This window comes from Microcaecilia unicolor, chromosome 6, assembly GCF_901765095.1.
Source record: "Microcaecilia unicolor chromosome 6, aMicUni1.1, whole genome shotgun sequence".
In the NCBI taxonomy this organism is placed as follows: domain Eukaryota; kingdom Metazoa; phylum Chordata; class Amphibia; order Gymnophiona; family Siphonopidae; genus Microcaecilia; species Microcaecilia unicolor.
Genome location: NC_044036.1, coordinates 53,703,125 through 53,715,284, shown reverse-complemented (window position 1 = coordinate 53,715,284; position 12,160 = coordinate 53,703,125). Strand labels below are relative to the sequence as shown.

At 42.0% G+C, this 12,160-nt stretch overlaps 1 protein-coding gene across 1 annotated transcript in view; it reads left to right on the top strand.

The window, feature by feature from the left end:
• Nucleotides 1-12,160, top strand: part of PIGK (phosphatidylinositol glycan anchor biosynthesis class K) — a 274,884-nt gene that overhangs the window by 70,698 nt on the left and 192,026 nt on the right. The window contains exon 9 of the mRNA XM_030206903.1: nucleotides 2,209-2,381. Within this exon, the coding sequence (XP_030062763.1) occupies nucleotides 2,209-2,381 (173 nt within the window). The remainder of the gene's footprint in view (nucleotides 1-2,208; nucleotides 2,382-12,160) is intronic.

The following is a 12,160-nucleotide window of genomic DNA, read 5'->3' as shown; positions in this document are numbered from 1 at the left end:
TGCTTTTACAAAGAAACCTTCCTGTGCTGGGTTTGAAATCATATGTGCTGTGATATTAAATGCTTTGAAATGTCTTTGATAGTTTAATGAATCATCTATTTTTAATTGTGCATTTTGCAAAAAGATGAATTGTTATTGTTAAATGCTGAAATCCATTTGGAGAATGAACTTATATCACACATCAAACATATACCCCTTGATTCTGTAAAGGTCACCAAAAATTGCTTGTGCAAATTTAGGTGCGATCCCTATTTGCATGCAAAATTTAATTGAACACAAAGCCAATAATTGGCTTTTTAAAAAGCAACTAGCCGTTGAGCCCGTAAAAACGGGCTGGTATAGAGGTTTTCCTCCCCCCGCGGTCACCATCGCTCCCCTCCCCCCCGCGAAGTCGCCACCGCTCCCCCCCCCTCGAAGTCGTTGCCGCCGCCACCCCTCCACCTGGTCCGGGCCCTCTCTTCACTTCTGAACTTACAGATCCATTCGCCGAACGCAGCAACGCACATCAGCTGAGCTGCCCCTTCCTTCTCTGCCTGTGTGTGTCCCGCCCTCGCTGACATTACGTCACAGGAGGGCGGGGCCACAGGCAAAGAAGGAAGGGCTCACTGCAGCTCAGCTGATGTGCGTTGCTGCGTTCGGCGAATGGATCTGTAAGTTCAGAAGGGAAGAGAGGGCCCGGGCGGCGGCGACTCCGAGTGGGGGGGGGGGAGCGGTAGCAACGTCGGCGGCGCAGTTTCCCTCTCTGTCCCGCCCCCCCATCATCACGTATTGACGCGGGGGCGGGACAGAGAGGGAAGTCTCTACTGCGCATTTGCAGTGAGTACGGTCACTCGCCGTTTATATGTTTGATTATTAGCACTAATTAGATTTAATTGAGACCAGTGCATAAAGTTAGGCGCAAGATCCACGCCTAAAATTTGCATACATTCCAATAAGGGAGGCACAGAAATGGGAGGATCATTGGCATTTTGGGGCAGAATGGGGGCGTGGCTTTGAGTTGCATGTGTAATTACAGAATAATGGTGCTCTGTGTGTAAATTTAGGCGTGGGCGTGTTTACCCCATAACTTTTTCAGACTGTTTATGGACCCATGACATGAAAAATTAGCCACTCAGCATTTTGGATCCACAACTTTAGTCGCATTTTCCCAGAGATGGTCACATTTAGGCATCACCAAAAAATATGCTGTTTGGCCCATAGTCGTGAGAGGGTTAGTTTTGACCTATTACTTACACAGTAATTTGTATCATGCAACAACCAGTTCCCCATATGACCATTTGTGGAGCAGGGGGCTTTACCATTATATGATAATATTAGAGGGATGTTCTTTGGGGTACTGAGATTTTTCTTTTCAATAACCTTGATTGTTAAACCAACAGGATTATGTTCAGTTAAGGTCTGTATTTTTCCAAAATGTTTTTCACTACATAGCCACTTTCAGGGGATTTGTTTGGGCCCTGGCTAATGCTTCTAAAGTGTATTTATTCTGTTTTCTGGATTTTATTACTTTTGTTATTGAGCTCAGTGCTAAGATTTCTATATTTTGAATATTTTACCTGAGTCCAGATGTTTGTTATATTTTATTATTATTATTATTATTATTATGAAATTGCATATTGTAGCTATGTTAAATGCTTGTAACCTGTTTTGAGTACACAGTAAAGAAGGAAAAGGTGGTAGTGGGGATTGCTTATTTCTTTGACCCATTGGAGTTGAAAAGGGTTTATTTTTTGCCCAAAGGGGTAAGACCAGGGGATCAGAAAGTGGGGAGACTTCTATTTAAGAGATCAGGATTTGTTGGTGGTGGAAGAAACATATGATACTCGACTCTTAGAATCTGAGTTTGATACACCAGTTACATCAGTATGAGATATTACTACTATGTCACTGTGGGGGGGGGGGGGGGGGGGGGGGGGGGGTTCTGCAGCTTTTAATATAATTTAAAAAGACAGAAGTGAATGATTTTTCAAAGACACTTAAACGGTGTGCTGCATATTATTTTCTTCAGAACTGGCTATGATAACTTGTATTTAGTCCTATAGCAAATTGGATTATCAACACCAGAAATATATCCTAACATACTTTTCTTAATAATACCTGGGCAATCAGTGTGCTGCTGTTCTATAAGATAAAAGTAGATATTTTTTTTCTCAAAACAGCAATTGTTTGAAAGCTATTCATATTTTAATCAACAGTATAATTATTTAGTTTCAGGTATGTCCAAAAAGTTTGTGTGTTTCTACACCTGGACACCGAACTGATCTCTTTCAGAGAGATCCTCAACATGTTCTGATCACAGATTTCTTTGGAAGCGTACGGAAAGTGGAAATCACAGTGGAGACCATCACTCTGAATCCCACTTTAGGACAAGTGAGACCAAGGTATTATATATCTATATATATATCTATGTATTTCTTTATTAAATTGTTGTTAACATATATAAAGGATCTATAGAGCATATATGAAAGAGATTCAGTGATAGATACTGGGATTTCCCAAGGGCCTGTGCTAGGACTACTGCTTTTAAACATATTTATAAATGACCCAGAGATGGGAATAACTGTTGAGGTAATTAAATTTGTTGATGACACAAAGTTGTTCAAAGTTGTTAAATTGCAAAAGGACCTTACAAGACTGGGCATCCAAATGGCAGATGACGTATAGTGTGAGCAAGAACAAAGTGATGCATGTGGGGAAAGAAGAAACTAAACTATAGCTATGTGATGCAAGGTTCCACATTAGGAGTCTGTGCCCTGAAAAAGAATCTAGGTGTCATTGTTGATGATGCATTAAAACCCTCGCTCAGTGTGCAGTGGTGGCTAAGAAAAAGCAAATAGAATTATAGGTGTTATTAGGAAAGTAATGGAAAACAAAAATGAGAATGTTATAATGCTTTTGTATCACTCCATAGTGTGACTGCACCTTGAATATTGTATACAATTCTGGTCACCACATCTCAAAAAAGATATAACAGAATTAGAAAAGGTACAGAGAAGGGTGACGAAAACGATGAAGGGGATGGGTCGACTTCTCTATGAGGAAAGGCTAAAGTAGCTAGGGCTCTTCAGCTTGGAGAAGAGATGGCTGAGGAAGAGATATGATAGGGTTTATAAAATACTGAGTGAAGTGGAATGGGTAGATGTGAATCACTTGTTTACTCTTTCCAAAAGTACTAGGAACCACAGGCCGACACCAGACAGTTATGGCAAATATTTTCGGAATAAAAGGTTTTCCGCAATTTCCGGAAAATGCCATAGTTAGCCTGACTTCTAATGTTACGTGGAAGGCTGTTCCAATGAGAAGCTGCTTGGATATAAGCTGGAGCTAACCAATGCAATATGAGGAAAAAACGGAGGACACAATTTAAACACCACCCACGCATGCATTGGTAACTAACGTAATTGCAAAAGCAATGGGGTAATCCTTTCATGCTTGGGTAATCTGAAAATCAAATGAGCAGTTGTGTTTAACACAGTCTGCATTTTCTTAATTACCAACTCACTACATCCCATTTGGACTATATTACAATTGTTGACGTGGGATAAAACCATGGTTTGAATGATCAGTTTAAACACTTCTGGTAAAAAATTGGACATTATACGTCTCAATTTCCATGACACCTTAAAAACTCTGCTTTCTATTCCCTGAACCTGAGCTTCAAAGATTATAACCAATATTTTCAGGGTATACTCCAAAGGAAAGAGCATCCCTTCAAGATTCAGCTCTTTATCTATGATTATATTAAACTGATTGCTAAATAGCAAAGTGATATGATAATGATAAATCGGTTTTCTATCCTGCTAATACCTTGCAGTTCAAAGCAGATACCACTTTATAAAAGACCAGTATCATTTAACTGGGAGAAAATGAAAACTTGGTTTTCTCCTTATTTAGGTGGCCTATTCCTGCAATATTTCTATCTCCATTTTTGCAGTAGAAGCTACACCTGCAATCTCACTCTCAAAAGGAATAAACATTGTGATGTCATCAGCATACATTAATAATCAAAAACTGTGTCTTGAGATTTTATGTCCTCAAGACACCAAATTGAACAAGATAAGTGAGATAAGAGAGCCCTGGGGCACACCATAGCCCGGTTTCCATTCCTCAGTCAATACTCCTTTCATCTTGATTCTATAACATTTGCAAATCAAAAACCCTTTAAACCAATTCAAAATGGAACCACTGATACCATAATAATCCAAGATGTTTAACAGGACCTCATGGTCCACCAAGTTGAAAGCACTCGATGTACTGAATTGCATTAGAACTCTGTTTCCTAAACTAACCTCCCTTCTAAGTTCTGCTGATGTTGCCAACACTGTCTCCGTGCTGTACTCTCTCCTAAAACTTGACTGAGAATAGTATAAAATATCATGATTGGTCAGATAACTAGTCAGTTGTTCTATGACCATACCCTCCACAAATTTTACTGACAGAGTGATAGATGCAACAGGTTTGACCCAATGCTCATCTGCAGTGTAGGATTTTTAGGAATGGGAGTAAGTACAATATTGCCACCCTTTGCCACCGGAATGGGCTGTCGGAATTACTGCACCGGCAGCCACTAGCACAACTTTGAAGGGGGGGGGGGGGGGTAGTGGTGCTTAGATGGCAACTCCAATAATTGGGAAGGAAAGCCAGTGCTGTGCCCTGATCGTGGCTGGACAGATTTGGATGGGCTGGAGTGGGACTTCGATAACAGCTTCAGTAGTGGGAAAACAAGGCCAGTGCCGGTTAGGCTTCTATGGTCTGTGCTCTGAAAACAGGAAGGACAAATCAAGATCAAGTATACTTACGAAGTATCGCATCGTACCTTATACTATGTTTATCTTTTTGGGCAGACTGGATGGACTATACAGGTCTTTATCTGCCATCATCTACTATGTTACTATGTTAAACAAAAATACTAATACTTGTATTTCACCCATACCTTAAAGGATCAAGAGGGATTACAGCAATATAATTAGGCATTTCTAGGATGTACAGTCAAATATATTCAAGCCTGTCCCTATAATTTTTGTATTCAAGACCGCTTACTAATTTCGTAGCCGCCCTCTGAACCGACTCCATCCTGTTTATATCTTTCCGTAGGTGTGGTCTCCAGAACTGCACACAGTACTCCAAATGAGGCCTGACCAGAGACTTATACTGGTCATGCCTCTCTTTATGCACCCAAGCATTCTTCTGGCTTTGGCCGTCGCTTTTTCTACCTGTTTGAAAGCTTTAAGGTCATCAGACACAATCACCCCTAAGTCCCGCTCTTCCTTCGCACACAAGCACTACACCCCCTATACCAGTGATGGCGAACCTTTCAGAGACCGAGTGCCCAAACCTCAACCCAAAATCGAATTATTTATCGCAAAGTGCTGGTACTCATTATGGGCGGGGTCACCACATACAGTGGTGGAAATAAGTATTTGATCCCTTGCTGATTTTGTAAGTTTGCCCACTGACAAAGACATGAGCAGCCCATAATTGAAGGGTAGGTTATTAGTAACAGTGAGAGATAGCACATCACAAATTAAATCCGGAAAATCACATTGTGGAAAGTATATGAATTTATTTGCATTCTGCAGAGGGAAATAAGTATTTAATCCCTCTGGCAAACAAGACCTAATACTTGGTGGCAAAACCCTTGTTGGCAAGCACAGCGGTCAGACGTCTTCTGTAGTTGATGATGAGGTTTGCACACATGTCAGGAGGAATTTTGGTCCACTCCTCTTTGCAGATCATCTCTAAATCATTAAGAGTTCTGGGCTGTCGCTTGGCAACTCGCAGCTTCAGCTCCCTCCATAAGTTTTCAATGGGATTAAGGTCTGGTGACTGGCTAGGCCACTCCATGACCCTAATGTGCTTCTTCCTGAGCCACTCCTTTGTTGCCTTGGCTGTATGTTTTGGGTCATTGTCGTGCTGGAAGACCCAGCCACGACCCATTTTTAAGGCCCTGGCGGAGGGAAGGAGGTTGTCACTCAGAATTGTACGGTACATGGCCCCATCCATTCTCCCATTGATGCGGTGAAGTAGTCCTGTGCCCTTAGCAGAGAAACACCCCCAAAACATAACATTTCCACCTCCATGCTTGACAGTGGGGACGGTGTTCTTTGGGTCATAGGCAGCATTTCTCTTCCTCCAAACACGGCGAGTTGAGTTCATGCCAAAGAGCTCAATTTTTGTCTCATCTGACCACAGCACCTTCTCCCAATCACTCTCGGCATCATCCAGGTGTTCACTGGCAAACTTCAGACGGGCCGTCACATGTGCCTTCCGGAGCAGGGGGACCTTGCGGGCACTGCAGGATTGCAATCCGTTATGTCGTAATGTGTTACCAATGGTTTTCGTGGTGACAGTGGTCCCAGCTGCCTTGAGATCATTGACAAGTTCCCCCCTTGTAGTTGTAGGCTGATTTCTAACCTTCCTCATGATCAAGGATACCCCACGAGGTGAGATTTTGCGTGGAGCCCCAGATCTTTGTCGATTGACAGTCATTTTGTACTTCTTCCATTTTCTTACTATGGCACCAACAGTTGTCTCCTTCTCGCCCAGCGTCTTACTGATGGTTTTGTAGCCCATTCCAGCCTTGTGCAGGTGTATGATCTTGTCCCTGACATCCTTAGACAGCTCCTTGCTCTTGGCCATTTTGTAGAGGTTAGAGTCTGACTGATTCACTGAGTCTGTGGACAGGTGTCTTTCATACAGGTGACCATTGCCGACAGCTGTCTGTCATGCAGGTAACGAGTTGATTTGGAGCATCTACCTGGTCTGTAGGGGCCAGATCTCTTACTGGTTGGTGGGGGATCAAATACTTATTTCCCTCTGCAGAATGCAAATAAATTCATATACTTTCCACAATGTGATTTTCCGGATTTAATTTGTGATGTGCTATCTCTCACTGTTACTAATAACCTACCCTTCAATTATGGGCTGCTCATGTCTTTGTCAGTGGGCAAACTTACAAAATCAGCAAGGGATCAAATACTTATTTCCACCACTGTATGACTCCACCCCTATGATAGCCAGACCCCTTACACCAGCCATGGCGCATATAAACAGATATCATTGAAAATATTATACTAGTATAGGAGAAAAAAATAACATGATTTTCTTCCATTATAAATCATTTCTGTAAGCTGTTACAGCTCCAGTATACCCAGTGCAAAATAAGACAGCAGATGTAAATTCTCAAATTCGACATTTTCCAAACACTAAAATGAAAATAAAATGATTTTTCCTACCTTTGTTGTCTGGTGATTTTGTTTTTCTATCCATATTGGTTCTAGTCGCTGATTCTGCTGCTCTCTATCTGTTCTCTTAACTCCGTTTCCAGGCCTTCCTTTCCATTTATTTCTTTGCTTTCCTCCTTTCTTCTTCATTTCTTGCCCTCCATCCATGTCCAGCAACCGTCCTCTCCCCTCCAGCCACAAATGTCCAGCAACCCTCCTCTCCCCTCCAGCCACAAATGTCCAGCCACCCTCCTCTCCCCCCTGCCCTCCCTCCCAGCACCCGGCAGCACCCAGCACCAGGCCTCCCTCCTACCCAGCACCCAACATCAGGCTTCCCTTCCACCCAGCACCCACCATCAGGCCTCCCTCCCACCCAGCACCCACCATCAGGCTTCCCTCCCTCCCAGCACCCAGCATCAGGCCTCCCTCCCACCCAGCACTCAACACCAGGCCTCCCTCCCACCCAGCACCCACCATCAGGCTTCCCTCCCACCCAGCACTCACCATCAGGCCTCCCTCCCACCCAGCACCCACCATCAGGTCTCCCTCCCTCTCAGCACACAGCAGCAGCAGGCCTCCATCCCACCCAGCAGCACACAGACAGCACCAGGCCGGCCTCCTGCCCTCCCTCCAACCCAACAAGCATCAGGCCGCCCGCCCTCCCTCCATTCCAGCACCAGGAACCCCCCTCCTCCTAAAATTTAAAAAGTGTATCGTCCTCGGAGTCGGGGTTAAGGCGGCGTGCAGCGGCAGCGAAGCGCGTGTTCTTCGCTCTACGCGCCTTTGGCCTTTCCTGTCTCTCAAGCTCTGGAACTTTGGAAGGCTAAGTGCTTTGAAAATATGCCTCTTAGCCTCCTGAATCCTCTTATACCAGGAGTCTATGCAAAGGTCTAAATTTGTCAGATATGGAATTGCTGTAAACTCTGGGATATTCAAAGGTATAGATTGACTGAAGGCTGTAAACATTCATTATGTTTGAATATCCTGTGGGCATTGTTGGCTCCATGATTATACAGTAGAAATAGTTTGGCACCACTAAGACACCACCTCGATCAGTTTATCCCTCTCTGTCTTTATCCCTCTGCATAGGATGGCTCAAGCACAGATTTATGCATATGGACAGACACATTTGGATATGAGATTTAATTGCTTGCCTTTCCAAATTGTAGTTTAAGGCAAGATGTAAATTCGGGTTCATATTATTTCCCTGTCCAATTGAACTTAGTGTAAACTGTACCTTGAGAGTGAAGTGACTTGTCCAAGGTCACAAGGAAAGTCAGTGGGAGAAGCAGAAATTAAAACCTGGCTTCTCTTGTTCTCGGCCTGCTGCTCTAACCGGGCTACTTCTCCACTCAGATGGAGAGACAGATGGAGACCTTCCCTAACAGATGCTATCACATGAGCGGAACGTGCTTAAAAATGTACATGGGTGTTGAAGTATTTTTAAAAGGCACTGTGGCTTCTTTTCAGTCAATATAGATCTAGTTTCTGCCTGTATAGAATTTGTCCTTGCAGAACTTGATGTGTGAGCTTGCCCAACCCTGATCACTCAGAGGTAATATTGCTTCATCCCACGTCCCAGTTTTCTAATTCTCAAAGCCTTCATGTTGTAGGGGATGAAGGAAGCGCCCTTGGTCTATCTCAGAAGATGTCTAATTTCCAGGAAAGCAAACACCCACAGAAGGTGAGCTCTCCACAGGAAAACCAACGAAAGGCAAAACACACAGTGGATCCAAAAAAGTCCTCTCACAATGAGTGTCTTCCTGAACAAGGTCTTTATTAACAGTAGCAGAATTGACCCGACACGTGACGTGTTTCGGCCATGAGGCCTGCGTCAGGGGTCTATAAAATAATATAATATACAAAAACATGCATAAAAATACAAATATAATTAAAAACATAAATAAAAATAAAAACATGAACATCCATATAAACTTTCTTATACAGATTTAAACCATTAAAACATCAGAATGAAAGATGCGAAATATATATGATAAAAATATATAATAAAATTATGAATATATAACTTTAAATCAATAAAGAATTTAAATTATATAAAGATATAAAATTATACCACATAGGAAGTCATTCTGTTTTCTAGGAAGGAGTTTAACAGACAGTTTTATACTTCTAAATGAAGAAGGTCTGCAATTTGGGGTGAGGGTAAACTTCTTGATCCTTTCTGTTTCCTTGCACAAAACTTGCTTGACGACTTTCTTTTTTGGAGTCTGGTATTAAATCCAACTCTGTGTGGTTTCACTTCAGACTACCTTACCACCGTTATGTTGAAGGAATCCCATATAGCCTTTATTTGTTAGATTTATTTGAGTCTGGATTCAGTTTGAAGCCTCTTGCAGCATGGCGCTATCCCTGGCTGGTGAAAGCACTTTTGAACCTATGGGCATAAGTATGTTAGAGATATAGTGATAAGGAGAACCTGCTTGTCTTCAGAGAAATCAAAACTGTATTTCTATGACTGATGTTCTCTAAAGAGAGTAGTTCATCAGTCACATAAACCCTCTCATTTCCCAAGTTGAAGTAGTCCTTATAAAACTGGGGGGGGGGGGGGGGGGGGGGGGTTGGGGAGGTGGAGCCACTTGATTCTAGCAGTATGGAAACTTCCACGTGTGCAGTAAAGACTTGTTAGGCTTTTCCAGACAGCTCTGGTATACACAAAGTATGGGTCTGTGGCCTACTTGTGTGACTGGTAAACTGCTTTCTCCACAGAACACCTATTAACAGATAAGCAACTGTCCCTTTTATAGATGATTTACTGTGTTTGGAAAGCACTGGCAAAGTGGCTTAGATGTTAACATTTTTTATATTGTTCAAATTTAGATTACTTTTACTAGTTAAGGGCTGAGTAAGTAATATTACAGAATGAAAATACCGTCTTTGATAATTGATATCAGGGTAGTTGTATCTATAGTATATACCAGTAAATAAGTAGCACGATATAAATCTTTTGCTCTAGTTGTACTGTTCATGCCATTCTCACTGTTAAGCACATTTTCCCACATCCCAAGCCACAATTTCTCAGATATCAGAATCTGTTTATTGGATTGCAATTTAACTATTGTGATTGCATACCAGTGGTTGAAAATAACTGAATCCACAGATGTCATATTATTTATCTAATCAGTAACTGTTAGTTCTTTAGCACTATGAGTTTATTCAGGCAAGGATGTTAGTAACTCACAAAAGTAGTTTATGAAAAACACCGAGCAGGTATACTGTAGTGCCTTTTTATAAAAGGTATTTCAAAATATAACTTTTAGATATTGTATTAGTGTTACAAATGCAACATGAAAAATAAATGCCATGATACTCTAAGTGAAGATGTGGAAGAAGTTAGCTGTTCCTTAGCTCTCTGTTGAATGATCAATTTACTTCAATTCTTTGAAGGAGTAAACAAACGTGGACAAAGGGGAGCCGGTTGATATTGTGTATCTGGATTTTCAAAAGACGTTTGACAAGGTACCTCATGCAAGGCTACAGAGGAAATTGGAAGGTCATGGGATAGGAGGAAATGTCCTATTGTGGATTAAAAACTGGTTGAAGGATAGGAAACAGAGAGTGGGGTTAAATGGGCAGTATTCACAATGGAGAAGGGTAGTTAGTGGGGTTCCTCAGGGGTCAGTGCTAGGACCGCTGCTTTTTAATATATTTATAAATGATTTAGAGATGGGAGTAACTAGTGAGGTAATTACATTTGCTGATGACACAAAGTTATTCAAAGTTGTTAACTCACGACAGGATTGTGAAAAATTACAGAAGGACCTTACAAGACTGGGTGGCTAAATGACAGATGACGTTTAATGTGAGCAAGTGCAAGGTGATGCATGTGGGAAAAAAGAACCCGAATTATAGCTATGTCATGCAAGGTTCCACGTTAGGAGTTACGGACCAAGAAAGGAATCTGGGTGTGGTCGTCGATAATACACTGAAACCTTCTGCTCAGTGTGCTGCTGCGAATAGAATGTTGGGTATTATTAGGAAAGGTATGGAAAACAGGTGTGAGGATGTTATAATGCCGTTGTATCGCTCCATGGTGTGACCGCACCTTGAGTATTGTGTTCAATTCTGGTCGCCGCATCTCAAGAAAGATATAGTAGAATTGGAAAAGGCGCAGCGAAGGGCGACTAAAATGATAGCGGGGATGGGATGACTTCCCTATGAAGAAAGACTAAGGAGGCTAGGGCTTTTCAGCTTGGAGAAGAGACGGCTGAGGGGAGACATGATAGAGGTATATAAAATAATGAGTGGAATGGAACCGGTGGAGTGAAGCGTCTGTTCACGCTTTTCCAAAAATACTAGGAATAGGGGGCATGCGATGAAACTACAGTGTAGTAAATTTAAAACAAATCGGAGAAAAATATTTCTTCATCCAACACATAATTAAACTCGGGAATTCATTACCGGAGGACGTGGTGAAGGGGTTAGCTTGGCAGAGTTTATTAAAAGGGGTTAGACGGTTCCTAAAGGACAAGTCCATAAACCTCTACTAAATGGACTGAGAGAAAATACCACATTTCCAGGAATAACATGTATAGACATGTTTGTATGTTTGGGAAGCTTGCCAGGCACCCTTGGCCTGGATTGGCCGCTGTCGTGGACAGGATGCTGGGCTCGATGGACCCTCCTTGGTCTTTTCCCAGTGTGGCATTACTTATGTACTTACGATTACAGATTTGTTAAACAGTTTGTATGACATTTTGTACTTCATTAGTTGCCTCTGAACATCATGTCATATTGACAGGGATATGTTTTATTAAAAGTGATCCGTCCAGTTTTGTTATGAATGCTTGAGCTGTATTTTGCTCAGGGAGTCAGTTTGTTTAGTCTGTTCAGTTGTGTATATAGTAATGAGTTATAGACTAGCTAAACTTATATCTTCCACTACTACTTTGGTTGAAGAAATAGGTTATATTTTGGAT